The following is an 18086-nucleotide window of genomic DNA, read 5'->3' on the forward strand; positions in this document are numbered from 1 at the left end:
GCAGAGCTGTCTTTAACACCTAACAGTTGCCTGTTTTATTCACCATGGACTCTAGAACTTTGAGCAGCACCTGGCACGTCGTAAGAGGTTATTTTTTAAAGTTAGAATAATACATCTAAAAGGTACATGAATGAATGAGAGGCCTGGGATGCCAGACTAAAGAGCTTTGACTTGGTCTAGAGGTGATAGGGAGCTAGGCAAAGGTTTTGAGAGCTTAACTTTAATTCAAAGTTCCCTTGGAGACTAATGTCTGGGGTATGGGGAAGCCAGGGTAAGGGTCCGGGCCATGGAATGGGGTAGCTCAGTTGCTATCAAAAAGACAAGACTCCATGACTATTTGGCTGAAGAAGTGGCCAAACCCAGGTTTCTTGGGAGGTCGAGATACCCTCAATGAGGTCAGGACCTTCTCCTGGCCTATACTGTCCACCAGCAACCATCACACTCCCCCCTCCCCTCTCCCTTAGTTCTTCTCCCAATGGTACAACCCTTGACAGCAGGACAGACACACGGCCACCCCAAACACTTGTTCTCTCCTCAGTTTAATGGTGGTTAGTGAGATTGCCAAACCCCCTCCCCATTCCCCTCCCTGCCCCATACAAAATGTGTGTGTGGTTTTTTGTTTTTTTGTTTTTTGTTTTTTTAACAAGAAAAAGGGGGCAAAAGCCAGGAATGGGGAGAGGGGGGTGCAATCTGATATTTTTCATACAGACTTTTGATTTTTTAATATATTATATATAAAACCATAAAGACCACGAATCCTCCCCAAACTCCTTTCCCCCTCCCCGGGGGGCCTGGAGGAGAGATGGGGAAGGCCCCCCCAGGAGTGGGTGGACAGAGAGACAAATATGGATGGGACAGACGTTGGGGAGAAGGTAGAGAGAAGGGGAGCCCAGGAACCTGGGGAAGGGGGATTGGAGAAAAGGGTTGGGGCTGTCTCCCTCACTGCCCCCATCAAAGTTATGACACAAAGACACAGAATCCCTATTTCCACGCCCTCCCCCCACCCATCCCCCCACCGTGCAAACATGGCTTTGCAAAGAGGTGCCCAGAGCTCTGTGGAACTCTTACAATGGCTGGCATGGGGTCTAGGACCCCCAAAGAAATCTGTGTTCCCCTTCCCTACCCACCCCACCCTTCCCAGAAACTGACCCCCTCCCCACAAGACCTGGTTTTGTAGTCTAGGGGCCCTGGCCTTCCCCCAGTTATCTTCCCCCAACCCAATCCCTGCTGCCCTCCCTGGACTTGGGGGATCTGGACCTTTGGCCCCTGCCCTCTGGGGGACCCAGACCTCTGGGCCCTCACTTCTGGCCCTTGCAGAGACCAGGCATCCAACACCCCCATCCCTGCCCAAGCGTCTGAGGTGTTAGTGGTGGGGGGAGAAGCCCACCATCCCAGACTCTGGTAAATGTCTTTGCTGGTTCCTTGCAGCTGGCAGTGGGGGGGACCCCAGCCCAGGCCTAGGCCTGGGGTGGGGATAGGGTCAGATGAAGAATTCCTCTTTCCTCTTGTGTCCGTCGCTGCCGTTGAGGAAGGCTTCTCTTGCTTCTCCCTGTTCATCCAAGCCACTGGCTTCGTGGGTCAGATAGGAACCTGAGGGGGTGACAGACCCCCAGGGCAGGGAGGACATATTTGTGGACCCAGGAGTTGGACAGAAATATAGGGGAAGAGGGAGACAGACAAGGCAGATGCCAGACGAAGGAAGAGGGAGAAACCGAACCGAATACACAGGGAGAGGCAGAGAAAGAGGTAACAACAGAATTAGGAAGACTCCAAAAGCTCACCAAAAGTGCCACCCTTATCCCTTCTGTTGGAGGTATTTCCTTGCTCTGCTCCCAGCGAATTCAGCAATTAGGAAAATAAATTGCTTTATTCAAATCCATGCTCTTTTTTTTCCCCCTACTTTTTTGTATTTTTAGTAGAAAAGGGGCTTCGCCATGGTGCCCAGGCTGGTCTCGAACTCCTGGTCTCTCAAGTGCTTTACCCACCTTGGCCTCCCAAAGTGCTGGGATTACAAGCGTGAGCCACCGCGCCCACCCACAAATCTATGCTTTTAATTCAGCTTCTTTTTTTTTTTTTTTTTTTTTTTTTTGAGACGGAGTCTGGCTCTGTCGTCCAGGCTGGAGTACAGTGGCCGGATCTCAGCTCACTGCAAGCTCCGCCTCCCGGGTTTACGCCATTCTCCTGCCTCAGCCTCCCGAGTAGCTGGGACTACAGGCGCCCGCCACCTCGCCCGGCTAGTTTTTATATTTTTTAGTAGAGACGGGGTTTCACCGTGTTAGCCAGGATGGTCTCGATCTCCTGACCTCGTGATTCGCCCGTCTCGGCCTCCCAAAGTGCTGGGATTACAGGCTTGAGGCACCGCGCCCGGCCTAATTCAGCTTCTAAATTCTACCCCTTTTCGGAGTATTGTGCCGAAAGCCCCTCTCCCTTTGTCATCTTGGCCCCAGGTGCAGGGGGATTTGGAATCCAGCGCCTAGGCTCCGCCCTCTCGTTACCCTGGCCCTAGGCCCCGCCTCTTTCCGAGCCCCACAACCAACCAACCGCAGAGTCCAGGCCCCGCCCCACTCACCCTTCTGCCGTACCGAGCACCAGACCATGCCCACTAGCACACATATGATCAGAAACACCAGCAGCGCCAGGATGCCGCCCACAATGGCATAGGGAACCGACGTCTGAGCCTCTACCACCGCACCAGGGTCTGCCAGAGGGACAGGGCACAGGGCAAGGTAATCAGAGGACGGTCCCAGTCTGGCCCCATCGCTGCCAAACTTTTAAGCCATTCTGCACACGTCTAACCCCGCCCTTTTATGCGCCACACCCCTCAAAAATTACTGCTACCTTGTAGTCTCTTTACAGATGCTTGTTGGTTTGTACACTGCCCTACCCCTCCCCTGAGTCATGTTGCATTTTCCTTTTCTTTTTCTTGTTTTCTTTTGCAGAGACTGGGGTCTCGCTATGTGGCCCAGACTGGTCTTAAACTCCTGGGCTCAAGCGATCCTCCGGCCTAGGCCTCCCAAAGTACTGGGATTAGAGGCGTGAGCGATCGCACCCGGCCATCCCTTTTCTTTTGACTCAAGTTTCTTCCTCCACTAAGAAACAGGTCCAAGTCCCTTCCCACCTTGTCTAAAACGCTCCAAGTATTTAAAGTGCTGGGTTTCCAACTACTTCCAAATTTTCTGCCCCACCATCATAGAGCTAAACACAGAACAGCTGTGTGCTAGAGCCCATTCCAACCACTTTACATATTTAGCTCACATAATCTTCACAACAACCTTGTTATATAGGTGCTATTGTTTATTTCCACTTTCCTGATGGGTTAACTGAGGTGCAGACAGGTTCGGTTATCTGCAATAGAATGCAGCCAACCCGAATTTGAGCCCCGCGGGCCAGTCTGGTCCCAAAACGACAAGAACTCTGTTGGCTGCCGAACCCCTGAGTTATGTGGCCTCTTTGCCCAAGCCCAGCCCCCGCCACCTGGCGCCCCGCCCCCGCCCTGAGCCCTGCCCGCAGCCCTGCCCTCACCGTAGACCACGAGTACGTAGAGCGCCCTCGCATGGCCGTGCTTATTGGACGCCTCACAAGTGTAGGTGCCGTTATCCGCGGATACCAGGCCGGGAAGCGTGAGCGTCTCTCCCACGGCCTCCGCCCTCTCCGGCAAAGACTCATTCCCGCGGTTCCAGCGGATCTGGTTTGGCCTGGGTGGGGATAAAGTATAGTGAAAGTTAGGACCCCAGGTGCCAGCACCCAATTCTGACTTGTCAAGAATATAGACATGCAACTGTCATCCCGCAGGGACCTCCAAATAAGAGGCTTCCTGCTATCTCTTTACTTTATGGAAAACCAACAGTCCTGGGCCTACTTCCACCCATCACCGAGGTCTCAGGAATTCTAGCCCAGGCTGATCATGGTGGCTCATGCCTGTAATCCCAGCACTTTAGGAGGCTGAGATGGGAGGATTGCTTAGGGCCAGCAGTTCCAGACCAGTCTGGGCAACATAGGGAGACCCCGTCACTACAATTAATAATAATAATAGTAACAATAATAATAATAATAATTAGCCCTCCCACGCCATTCCATCCTCAGCAACCAGGAGGCCGAGGCTGCACAGCTTCAGTACTGGGGAGTCCGAGCCTCCAGATTCCTCCTCCCTCAGGATCCAGGAGTACAGGTCCCCAGCTCTCTCCTCCTTAGGACCCAGGAGTTCAAGTCCCTGGTCCCTGTTCTTCCAGGTCCCCAGCGCTCACCTGGGGTTTCCCGTGACAGCACACGTCAACACCAGCGTGTCTCCCTCCCTCACCACAGCTTGGGAGGCATGAATCCGGGCCGTGGGGGAGTCTGCCAGGCAAAAGTAAGAAGGGAGAATAGTTTCCAAGCCATCACGCGGGACAAGGGGGACCCTCCCGGGTTGCGGGTGGCTGGCGTTGGGATCCCTTGGGTCCTGGCCCGCGGGGCACTTACACTGCACATCCAGCACGTACTGCGTCTGCTTGCTGTGTCCGGAGGGCAGCGCCTGGTTCTGCGCCTCGCAGATGATGATACCACCGTCGTCCTTACGGTCCACACGAAACCGCACTGTGCTTGCCACGCTCCAGACCTTGCCATTTTCCTGGCTGCTGCTCACTCCTGCCACACCCCGGCCAGACACTGTCAGGCTGCGATTTTGGCTTCATCCACCCACCCAAGCCAACCCAAAGCAGGCTATTTGCCAAGCTCCACCCCTTACCCACAGGCCCCGCCTCTTGTCCTCCAAGCTACGCCCCTCCCCTAACCAAGGCCACGTGCCTCCTCCCAAAGCTCTTCCCTCTTTCACCCTCATGCTTTCTCATCTATCAATCCATTTAATTGCTATATATATAAACATAAATCTATATATATACTTAGAGATGGGGTCTCACAATGCTGGCCAGGTTGAACTACTGACCTCAAGCAATCCTCCCATCTCAGCCTCCCAAAGTGCTAGGACTCCAGGCGTGAGCCACTGCGCTTGACATCGACCGCTACATACTGAATGTCCAGTGTCTGTGAAAACCTGTGGCTCCTCTCCACATATAACCACATATAACCTCTCCTAAGTCCCACCTCCTCCCCACCCCTCATCAGCACTTGGCCCAGGTTACCTTTCAGCTCCTTGCGGTCGCGGTACCAACGCAAGGTGGCGGCCGGACGGGACCGCGGAACGAGGCAGCTGAGCTCCACCTCGCCGCCCTCTACCGCCTGCTCCCGGACCTCCACCACGGGATTCTCTGGGGCCACTGCCGCAGGAAGAAGGGAAGTAAGGGGTTAAAAAAGGCACGAACGTGGGTTCAAAGCAATCAAGCTGCCGTTTCCCAGTGACCAGAGGGAACCAGGGTCCCAGGTGGCAGGGGTCAAAGGGGAGAGGTCAGGAGCCAGATGCCCATCCCGGATGTTAAAAATAGTCATGGTCTGAAAGTCTCAGGAGAAGAGAGAAGCAGAGAAGAAAGGAGGAGAGGATGCACCCGACAAGGGGGAGGGCGTTACCTAGTACCGTGAGCGTGGCAATCTGGTGGTGGGTGTCTTCTGTGTAGAGCTGGCAGAAATAGCCCCCCTCATCCTCCAGGCGGGCATCTGAGAGCCGGATCCGCACCCGGCGTGGGGAGAACTCCTCAAGCTGGAAACGCTCATCCTTCAAGGCTAGAGAGAGTGAGGGGGAAGGTGTGAATTTCGGGAGTCCTGGCCTCACAAGTCCCACCCATCCAACAAGAGCTTAGAGTCCAGCCCTCTGCCTCATTTCTCCAGCCATACCTATGAGTCTGAGGTGTCCAACTATTTACTCCCTTGAGAACCCAGCATTAGTCAAGTCCTCCTGCCTGCAGGACCAGCAGTCCAGGCCCCCAGCCCTTTCTTCTCCGAGACCCAGGAGACCAAACTCTCGGGTGTGTCCTCTTTCAGGACATGGGAGTCTGGGCCCCAGTCCTCTCTTCCTTTAAGACTCAGGAGTCTGGTCCCCAGCACTCACCACGGGTGCCATTGAAGAAGAGCGTCTGCCGGGCTGGGTTCTGGATGACAACTATGGACCCATCATACTGGTGCAGACGGCAGGTGATCTCAGCCACCCCACCCTCAGCCACTGTCACGTTCTCTGTCTGTACTTCCTGTCCTGCCCCTGGACGATTAGACAAAAAGACAGGATAGCAGACTCACTGAAAGCTGCATTTCAATTTTTTCTTTCTCCCTCTTCCCCATCCAAACCTCCAATTCCTCTCTTTCCCCTCATTCATTTCATTGTACTGAACATTTCCTGCAGGCTAGAGTCCAGGACAGGGAGGAAATCTGCTCCCTACTCTAAAAGAGCTGCAGTCAAGATTTAGTAAAAGGCCGGGCGTGGTGGCTCACGCCTGTAATCCCAGCACTTTGGGAGGCCGAGGCGGGCGGATCACAAGGTCAGGAGATCGAGACCACGGTGAAACCCCGTCTCTACTAAAACTACAAAAAATTAGCCAGGCGCGGTGGCAGGTGCCTGTAGTCCCAGCTACTTGGGAGGCTGAGGCAGGAGAATGGCAGGAACCCGGGAGGCGGAGCTTGCAGTGAGCCGAGATCGCACCACTGCACTCCAGCCAGGGGGACAGAGCGAGACTCCGTCTCAAAAAAAAAAAAAAAAAAAAGATTTAGTAAAATATGCTCTAATGAGGGCAGCACAGGGCACATTAGGAGCCCAGAGCAAGGGGAGACTATTATAGAATTGCCTAGAGAGATGGGTAGCCAGAGAGGGCTCTGCAAGCAAGCTCCATTGGATCTGGATCTTAAAGAGTAAGCAGGAGGCCGGGCGCAGTGGCTCATGCCTGTAATCCCAGCACTTTGGGAGGCCGAGGCGGGCGGATCACAAGGTCAAGAGATAGAGACCATCCTGGCCAACATGGTGAAACCCCGTCTCTACTAAAAATACAAACAAACAAACAAACAAAAAAATAGCTGGTTGTGGTGGCATGCACCTGTAGTCCCAGCTACTCAGGAGGCTGAGGCAGGGGAATCGTTTGAACTGGGGAGGCGGAAGTTGCAGTGAGCTGAGATTGAGCCACTGCGCCACTGCACTCCAGTCTGGGCGACAGAGCAAGACCCTGTCTCAAAAAAAAAAAAGTAAGCAGGAGTTCACAAGGTGTGGGAGACTGCTGTGTGTTCACCAAGCCTCATCTTTCACACCTGGGCACATATTGTAGCCCGTTTGCAAAGATGGCTGTAATATTCTCCTGTTCCTGGACGTGCCCTTTGCAAATTGATTTTGCCATTCCTCCCATTGAGAAAGCACTCTGTCCCCCTACTAGTCTGGGTAAAACTTGCCAGTTGCTTTGACCAATAAAATTTGCTAGAAGTGATATTGAGCTTAGGCCTGAAGAGGCCTTGTAACTTCCACTCCTGCCCTAAGACTGTTACATGAAAATACCCAGACTAGTGTCTTTGCAGATGAACGATCACAGTGAAAGAGAAGCCCAGCCAGCAGCCAGCACCAACGGCCAGCTGTGTGAGTGAGGCCATCCTGGATCATCCAGCCCCAGCTGCCCCACCAGATGACAGCAGCAATACAAGTGACCCCAGTTGAGACCAATAAAAGATCTGCCCATCTGATACAGCCCAAACTGCTGAACCCCAGAATCATGAACAAATAAGGTGGTGGTTGTTTTAAACTCCTAAGTTGTGGGTGATCTGTTCTCTGCTAAAGTTAACTGATACAATACAAAATTAGGCTATACTTCCCAGCATCCTTTATACTTAGGTGGGGCCATGTGACCAATTCTGGCCAATGGGATGTAGGTGGAAGAGAAACACCTCTTGCAGCCTGACCCATCTCCCTCATAATCCTTCACACTGACTGAACAGAGAGGACTCCAGGGAGCCTAGAGGAGGGCAGGATCACAAGCCGGAAGGAACCTGGGTCTCTGACTGACTGTCCCCCATGACCTGCCTGTATAGGACTGTGATATGAGCAAGAAATATACCTTTTTGTTAAGTCATTGAGATTTCAGGGGTGTCTGTTACAGCGTTTAACCTACCCTGATTAATCCATCAGAAAAACAAGGTGGTGAATTAGAAAGGGGATGTTTCTAGCACCATCAGAGGAAAGAATTTAGGAAAACTGAAAGCCAAGACTAATCATCAGCATCACTATCATCATCTGTTGTCTTCAAAATAACAGTAACCCCCATAGCTAACAATTATTAGGTACTTGCAATGTTAGTCCCTGTGCTAAGGGCATTACCCATATAACTTACATTTAATCTTCACAATCCCTGTGTAAGGTAGGCATTATTATTATTATTATTATTATTATTAATAATATTGCTCTGTTTCCCAGGTTGGAGTGCAGTTGTGCGATCTCAGCTCACTGCAACTTCCACCTCCTAGGTTCAAGCGATTCTTCAGCCTCAGCCTCCCAAGTAGCTGGAATTAAAGGCATGCACCACCATGCTGGGCTAATTTTTGTTTTTAGTAGAGACAGAGTTTAGCCATATTGGCCAGGCTGGTCTCGAACTCCTGGCCTCAAGTGATCTGCCTGCCTCAGCCTCCCAAAGTCCTGGGATCACAGGTGCGAGCCACTGCGCCAGCCAATTATTATTATTATTTTTAATTTGAGACAAGGTCAGGCTACAGTGCAGTGGCACGCTCTCAGCTCACTGCAATGTCTGCCTCCCAGGCTCAAGTGATCCCACCTCAGCCTCCCCAGTAGCTGGAACTACAGGTGCACGCCATCACACCTGGCTAATTTTTGTATTTTTTTAGAGACGGACTTTCGCAGTGTTGCCCAGGCTGGTCTCGAACTCGCAAACTCAAGTGAACTGCCTGCTTCGGCCTCCCAAAGTGCTGGGATTACAGGCATGAGCCACTGTGCTCGGCCTATCCCCATTTTCCCGCATCCCCTTTTTGGGTTTTTTTTTTAAGGCGTTGTCTTGCTCTGTCGCCCAGGCTAGAGTGCAGTGGTGCAATCTTGGCTCACTGCAACCTCCACCTCTCGGGTTCAAGTGATTCTCCTGCCTCAGCCTCCCAAGTAGCTGGGATTACAGGTACCCACCACTGCACCTGGCTAATTTTTGTATTTTTAGTAGAGATGGGGTTTCATCATCTTGGCCAGGCTGGTCTGGAACTCCTGACCTCGTGATCCACCCTCCTCGGCCTCCCAAAGTACTGGGATTACAGGCTTAAGCCACTGCGTCCTGCTCCCATTCCCATTTTATAGGTGAGAAAATTGGCCCACAGAGATGAAATGACTTGCCCAAGTTCACAGCCAAGAGTGGCAGCGCCAAAATCTGCGTCCAAATCTCTGATTCTGTATTCTGCATCTGTATATCCACTCCCGGCTGTCTGGATTAAGTGTCCGTCATTGGCAGGGGGTTGTGAGAGCCACTTGTGATGGGCCTTAAATGCCAACCTAGGAGATTGACTTTCATCCTAAGGGCTGGTGAAGGTTTTGAAGCAGGAAAATGCCATGATTAAATCTGGCTGTTTGTCTTTAAGTGCTGGATAACTATCCATGTCTTTTATATTCAGGTTCAGGGTTGCATTCATTCAGGAGTATATCCTGAGTATCACATAGGTTTTCAGGGGCTGAGTAGTCAGAGATGAGTTAGATGGGGTCCCTGCCCTTTAAGACTTTGGGAAGGTAGAAACCAATCACTGTAATCAGAAGTGTTACGTTCTCTGTAAGAGGATAGGTAACCTAATTTGGGAGTTGAGGGGTAGAAAAGATTATTTCTGGGGGATGGAGACAGAGACTTCTGGTTTCCTATTCTGACATCCATTTTTCCCTTTCTCCTCAGTAAAAGAAAAGAACACTGGTTGTATTTTATGGTTGCACTATGTCCAGCAGAAAAAGACATTTCTCAGTCTCCTTGCAGCAAGGTAAAACCATCTGATGAAATTTTGTCCAGTTGGATACAGGCCAAAATTTTGCATGACAATTTTGGGAGGACTTCCTGAAACAGGTGGACAAACCCTTTTTTCTACTGAGTCACCTTTGTGCCGCCCGGAACTAGCAGTGTGATGCACGGAATTTAGGCAGCCATATTGAACCATGAGGACAAGGGCAGTGGGAATGGTGGAACCAAGAGCTGGAAGGTGCCTGAGTCTCTGGTGAAGATGTGGAGCTGCTGTAACAGCCCTGGACTCCTACTTCTGGACTTCTTTGATGTTTGAGTGTAACACTTTGGGTATTTTTATTTTTAAAATTTATTTTAGAGATGAGGTCTCACTATGTTGCCCAGGCTGGACTCAAACTCTTATGCTCAAGCAGTCCTCCTGCCTCAGTTTCCTGAATAGCTGAAGCTATAGCACTTTGGGTATTTGAGCTACTATTTGAGGTTTATTTAGCACCTCCTGGAATATCAAGCTTAACGTGTCCAATCCTTGCCCCAGATATTTTCCTCCCCAAATTTTCTCAATCTCAATAAATGTCACCACCATTCAGCTGGTTGCTCAGGTCAAACACCTAGAAATCATTCAAGTTCTCTCCCTTTCTCTCATTCCCAATATCCATTCCATCAGCAATATCTGTCCATTCTACCTCCAAGACATATCCCAGATCTCATCACCTTTGTCTGCCTCTCCTACCCTCACTCTCATCCAGCATCATCCATCCCTCACTTGGACTCTGCAAGAGGCTACTCGTGGGTCTCTCTGCATCCCTGTCTGCCTCCTCCAAGGCCATTCTCCACCCAGTGGCCGGATGGATTTTTCAAAGAGGTAAATCAGATCAATTCATCTCTGTGCTTAAAACCCTCCAAGGGCTGCCCATAACATGTACAGTAAAATAGAGACCCCTTCCCGGGGACTTCAAGATGCTTATGGCCTGGCCCCTCTCTGACTTCACTTCACTCTGGGCTCGCTAGCCTTGCTGTCCCTCAAACATGCTGAGCTCGTTCCCCCAACAGGGCCTTTTTCCTTTTCTTCCTTCTCCCTAGAATATTCTTCTCCCCACCTCCCACCCCCCATCTTCCCAGGGCTGACTCCTGTTCCCATTTGGGTCTCAAATCATATCAGTACCTTCTCAGAGAGGCCTTCCCTCTCTGCTCATCCCTTCACCTTTAGAACACTCTCTTTTCTTTTAAGAGACAAAGTCAGCCTGGTGCAGTGGCTCATGCCTGTAATCCCAGCACTTTGGGAGGCCAAGGCGGGCACATCAGGTGTTCAAGACCAGCCTGGCCAACATGGCAAAACCCCACCTCTACTAAAAAATACAAAAATTAGCCAGGCATGGTGGTGCACACCTGTAGCCCTGGCTACTCAGGAGGGTGAGGCAGAACTGCTTGAACCCGGGAGGCAGAGGTTTCAGTGAGCCGAGATCAAGCCACTGTACTTCAACCTGGGTGACAGAGTGAGACTCTGTCTTAAAAGAGAGAGAGAGAGAGAGAGAGAGAGAGAGAGAGAGAGAGAGAGAGAGAGACAGGTTATTGCCCTGTTGCCCAGGCTGGAGTGCAGTGGGGTGCAATCATGGCTCACCATAGCCTCGAACTGCCTCATCCTCTCACCTCAGCCTCCCAAGTAGCTGGGACTACAGGCTTCTCCCACCACACTTGGCTAATTTTTGTGTGTTTTTTTTTTTATGGAGACAGAGATTCTCTATGTTGCCCAGGCTGGTCTCCAACTCCCGGGCTCAAGGGATCCTCCTGCCTCGGCTTCCCAAAATGCTGGGATTACAGGCGTGAGCCACTGCGCCTGGTCCAAAACACTTGCTATTTCCTCACCATTGCTTTATTTCTTCTACGAAGATTTCACTGGAATTATCAGATTAATTTGCTTATTTGTTTACTGTCTGTTTGTCGCCCATGACTGGAATATATACTCTAGGAAGGCAGGGATATAATCCACTGGGTTTACTGCTGCACCCCTAGTACCTAGAAGAGTGCTTGGCACCTGATAAGTGCCTGGGGAACTTGCTGCATGAATTACATGTGTCAGATGGGATCTGTTTGTCTTTCCTTTTTCTTTCTTTTCTTTCTTTCTTTCTTTCTTTTCTTTCTCTCTCTCTCTCCTTCCTTCCTTCCTTCCTTCTCTTTCTCTTTCTTTTTTTTTCTTTTTTTGAGATAAGATCTCACTCTGTCACCCAGGCTAGAGTGCAGTGGTGCAATCATAGCTTCCTGTAACCTTGAACACGTGGGCTCAAGCGATCCTCCCACCTCAGGCTACCAAACAGCTAAGACTACAGAGATGCTAGCCATGCCCAGCTAATTAAAAAAAAAAAAAAAATTTTTTTTCTTTAGAGATGGGGGGGGTCTCAATATCTTACACAGGTTGCTCCTGAACTCCTAGGCTCAAGCAATCCTCCTGCCTTGGCCTCCCAAAGTGCTGGGATTATAGGCATGAGCCACTGCAGCTGGCCCAGACAGAATCTCATTTCAGCCTGACAACAACTTTGTGACATCATTATTTTCATCTTAAACACTTAGGTCGATCCCAGATCAACCACTTGCCATCTGTGTGACCTGGGGGCAAGTGACCTTACCTTTCTGAGCCTCAGTTGCCTCATCTATAAAATGGGAATGATGCCAGTGCCTGCCTTGTAAGGATGAGCCCCGTGCCTAAAGCTCAGGGAGCCCTCTCTGCAAGCCTGTTTTAGTACAGCCTCCGGAAACATGCCCATGGATGTGAAAACTGGCATGCACATTCTGGCGCTTTTAAAAACATCTCGAAGCCTGTCCATAGATCTGGACCTCAAGGCTGGTTCAGTGCTAGCCCCCCATTTTACAGATGTGGAGAATGAGGCTTAGCAGGTCCCAGGCAAGTCGGTGGCAAAATTCACCATCTCCTGGGAGTCATCAGGTTCCTCTCAATCTGCCCCCACCAAATTTATCCCCTACTCTCTGCTTGAGGGTGCACATGGGGTGATGGTGGGGGGCTTTTGTCTTACTCCCTCCCCCTCCTGAGGAGTCAGTAACCAACAGTGTCTGTGCCTGGAATATTAATGTCTCAGCAGCTTTTGTTTGGGGGGTTGAGGGTGGTGGGGGCGGGACTTTCTGGTCAGAGAGGGGCTGAGCTTGGGGACTGAGGCACTGGCCCTTTAAACTGTGTTGACAGCCAGGAGTCGTCACGGGGATGGTGCTTGGAAAAAGGGACAGGGGAGGGTTTGGGAAAGAGTGGCAGAGCAGGTAATGCGTAGGACCCAGGAATCCAGCCCCCAATTACCTCCTCTCCCAGGACCCAGGAGTCTAGGCTCCCAGCCCCTCCTCCATCAGGTTCCAGGAGTCTGGAACCCCGGTTTCTTTCCCCCTTAGACCCAGGAATTCAGCCCCCAACCACCTCCTCTCTCAGGTTCCCGAAATCCAGACCCCTAGCCCCCTTTTCGATCAGGACCCAGGAGTCTGGGCTTTCAGCAGCCCCTTCCTTCAAACCTAGGAGTCAGAGTCCCCAGCCCTGTCCCAGCTTAGACACAGGAGTCTGGGCCTCCAGCCCCCTCCTCCTTCAGGACCCAGGAGCCAGGGGTCCAGAGTACACAGCTGGTGGATGTTTCCACGGAGACTAAGCAGGGTGGGGGGAGCGCTTCCTGGGTCCTGAGTCAGCGAATACCCAAGGGAGTCTCAAGGTCATAGTTCCGGGAAGGTCACAACCACCCACTCTGTATCCGCTCCCCAGGGGGCTCCTGGCATCCTGCCTCCTTCCCCCTTCCTCCCCTAGGGAGGTGGTACATCCCTGCGTCCTGACCGAACCCCCCTCAGCCCCCCATCAATGGCGGAGTCCGAACATCCTCGCACAAAGCGTCAATTCTTCCCCAGCTCAGCCTTGTGAAGGCGCCTGTATTCGCAGGACCTAGGCATCAGGGTCTCAGCCCCTCCTCCCTCAGAAACCTGGAGTGGAACCCCCCGCCTCCAGCCCCTTCCTCCCTCAGGACCCAGGAGTCTGTATCCCCATCCCTTCCTCCCTCAAGACCTGGAGTGTGGACTCCCAGCCCCCTTTTCCTTCCGGACACAGGAGTTCCAGCCCTCGGCCCTCTCCTCCCTTAAACGCAGGAGTCTAAGACCCCAGCCCCCTTCTCCCTGAGACCCAGGAGTCTAAGACTCCAGCCACCTCCTCCCTGAGAAACAGGAGTCTACGACCCCAGCCCCCTCCTCCCTTAAACTCAGAAGTCTAAGACCCCAGCCCCCTCCTCCCTCAGACTCAGGAGTCTAAGACCCCAGCCCCCTCCTCCCTCAGACTCAGGAGTCTAAGACCCCAGGCCCCTGTCCCTCAGACCCAGGAGCCTAAGACCTCAGCCCCTTCCTCCTTGAGACCCAGGAGTCTAAGACCCCAGCTCCCTCCTCCTTCAGACCCATTAGTCCAGGCCCCAAGACCCTCCTCCATCAGACCCAGGAGTCCAGGCCCCCAGCCCCTCCTCTCCTGGAAACTTTTGACTCTAAGTCCCCAGTCCTCAACCCCTAGAACCAGAGTTCTGCCTTTCCTCAACCCTATGTCCCCTCCCATCTGGGGACCTTGGCATCAGGTGGGGGCGTAGGGGTGAGTCAGCAGCCTCATATACAATGTCCCCGCTGTGGCCCCACATTCCTGGGATATTCGGGACTCCCTGGATTCCAGGCCTCAGGCCCAGACAGGGATTGGGGAGTCCTCCAGAGGTCCTCCCTGGGTGTGGGGTACGGGAGGAATTCCTGCTCCGGGAAGGGTGCAGGCCTGCACTGAGCTCCCACTGTCCGAACCTCCACCCCCAGTGCCCTGTATTCACACCCCCTTCCCAGAAGAGCCCAGGCTCAGCGCCTGCCCCTTGCTCCACTGGGTGCCCACGGAGAAGCCTGTGTGCCTGCTCCCTGTGGGCCTGGGGTCTGCAAAGGCGGAAACCAGTGGGTGCTTGGGTCCTGGTGCCACAGGCCATTGGATGCTGGTGGGTCTGTCTCCAGGCCACCCCCCACCCCTCCCAGAGAGAGAAAGCTGCCTTTGTGTTCTCCAAGATGGGGACAGGCCAGGCTCGCACGACATTAACCCAGCCTTAGGCCCCAGCACTGCTGTGTCTAAGGTCTTGGAATCCATTGCAGAACCTGACCCCCACCCCCAGGCTCTGGGGACACAGGCGCCTGGCTCATGGGTGGGTGGGTGGGGGGGTCAGTGATAGAAACCTCCAAAACCTGTTCCTTGGGGTGACTCACAATGGAGGGAGGGTCCCCCTGTTCTCAGAGTGGTTGGTCAGAATTTTAGCAGGAAAAAGTGAGTCACCCTGGGAGGAAAACATTATTTGGGGATCAACAACTGCCCCCTCCACAAGGCCCCTCAACTCCTAACCGCCTCTCTATTCTTTCTTTGTATTGGATATCTGTTTCCTCTGCTCCTTTCTGTTCTACCCAGTTTCTGGCTGCGGGTCCCCGTTTCTGCCTGGGTGCATCTCTGGACAGTCAGCCCATCCCTCCCTCTCCCTTCCTCTCCTCTGCCCACCCTGGATCCTTCTTCTTTGGGCATAAATCTCATCATCTTCTTCTGGTATGCTCAGAAGATGAATGAAGCAGGAGAGAAAGAACATGTTTTTAAAAATGGCGCAAATGTACCCCATCTCCCCTGATTTCTGCTGGCTGGGCAAGGTGAGAGAGGAAGGAGTGACTAAGAGAGAAATGTGGGAACAACAGATACCCACTAAAATGTGGTGGCCAAGGCCACTCAGAAATATCCAATGGAAAGGAAAGCAGGAAGGATCCTCCAAGACCACATGCTATAGCTTCCTACCCCATGCTTTACAGAAGGGGAAAGTAAGGCCCAGAGAGGGACAAGGACTGATGCAAAGTTATACCAAAGGGTCCTGGGTAAGGCTTGGACCCAAGTTCCTTAGCTCCCAGTTGGGAGCTCTTCCCATGACACCAAGCTCAGTTTCTACTTGTAAAAGTCACATACCATTTACTTTAGAGAAAGTTTACAGAGAGGATTAGGGTGCCAGAAAGCAGTGACTTGGAAATCAAACGAGGGACAGGGCTGTAGACCTAACTCCCAGAAGCACCAGAGAAAGGCTTTTGCACGGAGCGGGTGGTCACCTTAAGCTATATTCTGATCCTGAGAATTCAAAGTCTGATGATTCTAAGCTGCCAAGATTCTAAATGTCATAGATATCAAAATCCAGGAACTCCAAGACATCAAGATTTCACGATTTTCAAGATGTCAAGATGCTAGCATGCTAACACCATCAAGGTTCTAGAACTTTAAAGTTGTCAAAATGCTAAAGCCTTCTGGATTCTAGAATCCTATAGATGTCAGTATTCTAGAGTACCCTCAGGTTCTTTGTTTACTGGATTCATTAGTTCCAGGATTCTATGAGCCTGGTGTCTAGCCTAAAAAATAAAGGTAAATTAAAATTGATGGAAATGTCACTGGGGTACCAAAGTTCTCATCTGGGAAATTGTGGCTTGTCTGTTGCAAAGAAAGGAGGTAATGATGCAAGTTCTAAAGCAGTCACAGAAGACTAGAGAAGAAAGAAAGGCAGACAGTGAGAGGACAGCTTTGCCCCTCACCCTGGCCGAAGTGAAGGTGGCTCTGCCTCAAACCCTGGAGTGGGGAACGTGTAACCACACTCAACTTGCCAGAAAACCCTTCACAGTCTGAGCTGGCGTTCCCTTTCAGGTCACTGAGTTCAACATCCTCACTTTACAGAAAGAGAAACAGAAGCCTGGAGAGAGGGAGGTGTTTACCATTGGCTGCAATGGCAAATGGCAAGAGCCAAGATTTAAGCCCAGGGTGCCAGCCCCGTGCCACCTGATCACAACTCCTCTCACCAATCTCTGCAGAACACCCAGCCCTCCTGCTTCTGCCCAGCCACCTTCCAATCCTCTGTTCCTTCCAAAAGTGGCCTTATCCACCAGGGAGGGGTGACCCGTGGCAGGTTCGAGACTCGCACAGTGTGAGAGTATGTGTGGGTGACATTTCCTGACCTTGTCCCCAGTTTCAGGGTCACCCGACCTTGGGGGTCTCCAGCTTCTCACAGTGTGTGATGAGGGTATGTGGATGGCTCCCTGGATGTTCCGGACAGGGGCTTCTCTGTGTCAAGCCTGGGTGTGTGAATGGGTGAGGAGGGTTTGGAGAGACATTCGCTGAATCCACGTGTGTGCCTACATGCCAAGGTCCCCCATTCTTACTTCCCTGCACACATGCACAGATGTTTCCCCCCCGGGCTCTTTAGAATGCCCTGCCTGACTGAATTCCTCTCCAGGGGCACAGAGGGATAGAGAGAGGGAGGAAGGAAGGATGGGAATGGGAGATCCCGGGATGGAGGCTGTAAGGGTAGAGAGAGGAGGCACAGCAGAAAGACAGGGATGGAGATAGTGGGACAGAGAAGGGGGAAGGAGACAGGTGACAGAAAGGGCTAGAGAAACGAGTGACAGAAAGACAGGGGACAGAGAGACAAGGGGATGGGGCAGATAGGGGACAGAGGAAAAGGGACAGAAAAACAAGGGTGACAGCGAGACAGAGACAGGGACCAAGAATAGGGACAGAGAGGGAGGGCAGAAATCCGGGGGAAAGAGAATAGAGAGGATGATGGAGGGGACAGAGTGACCCAGGAAAAGGGGACAGAGACCAGGGGACAGAGGTAAGGGACAAAGACAGAATAGATGAGGAACACGGAGGCAAGGAGAGAGGTAGACAGACAGAAGGAGGGACAGGACTTCGAGACTGAGGGACAGAGGACAAGGGTAGGGGGACGAGGAGCCGGACGGGGGGAAGGGGGGATTTAGAGACGGGCGGACAGAGGGACGCAGAGACTGGACAGGACAGCGGGACGGGCCTGGGGAAGGCGGACTCGTGTGTGTAGGGGGGTCTCGGGCCCTTTGTCCCCGCCGGGATCCGGCCTGCGCGGGTGGGGGGGCTGCGGCACGGCGGCCGGGACCCGCGCCCCCTCCCCCGCTCGTCGCTCCCGGCTCCCGGCCCGCGCTGCGCTTTGTCCCGGGGAGGGGGCCCGGCCCGGCCCCGCGCGCATTGTTCGGCCTCTGCGGCCCCGAGGCGGCCGGGCTGTCACCACGGCGCGACCCCCGCCCCAGCCCGCCCGGCCGACCCCGGCCCCCGACCCTACCTGGCCCCGCCGCGGCCGCCCACAGCAGCAGCAGCGGCCACTGGAAGCGCCGGGCCCGGCCCATGGTGCCGCCGCCGCCGCCGCCGCCGCTCGCTCCCGGCCCGGCACCTGCACC

The 18086-nt window shown here is 52.8% G+C and overlaps 1 protein-coding gene and 1 long non-coding RNA gene across 2 annotated transcripts in view; one reads left to right on the plus strand and one right to left on the minus strand.

The window, feature by feature from the left end:
- Positions 1 to 10432, plus strand: part of LOC107128247 (uncharacterized) — a 12902-nt gene extending 2470 nt beyond the window's left edge. The window contains exons 2-3 of the long non-coding RNA XR_001487175.4: positions 7420 to 7623; positions 9768 to 10432. This is a non-coding gene — a long non-coding RNA (uncharacterized lncRNA). The remainder of the gene's footprint in view (positions 1 to 7419; positions 7624 to 9767) is intronic.
- On the minus strand, positions 524 to 18086 carry CADM4 (cell adhesion molecule 4). The gene is made up of 9 exons (XM_005590665.4): positions 17972 to 18086; positions 5978 to 6124; positions 5500 to 5652; positions 5118 to 5252; positions 4459 to 4623; positions 4245 to 4335; positions 3523 to 3695; positions 2570 to 2698; positions 524 to 1590 (listed from the first exon to the last, which is right to left on the minus strand). The coding sequence occupies exons 1-9, from the start codon at positions 18033 to 18035 to the stop codon at positions 1481 to 1483; spliced, it is 1167 nt and encodes a 388-aa protein (XP_005590722.2). The 5' UTR covers positions 18036 to 18086; the 3' UTR covers positions 524 to 1480.

This window comes from Macaca fascicularis, chromosome 19 (assembly GCF_037993035.2).
Source record: "Macaca fascicularis isolate 582-1 chromosome 19, T2T-MFA8v1.1".
Lineage (NCBI taxonomy): Eukaryota > Metazoa > Chordata > Mammalia > Primates > Cercopithecidae > Macaca > Macaca fascicularis.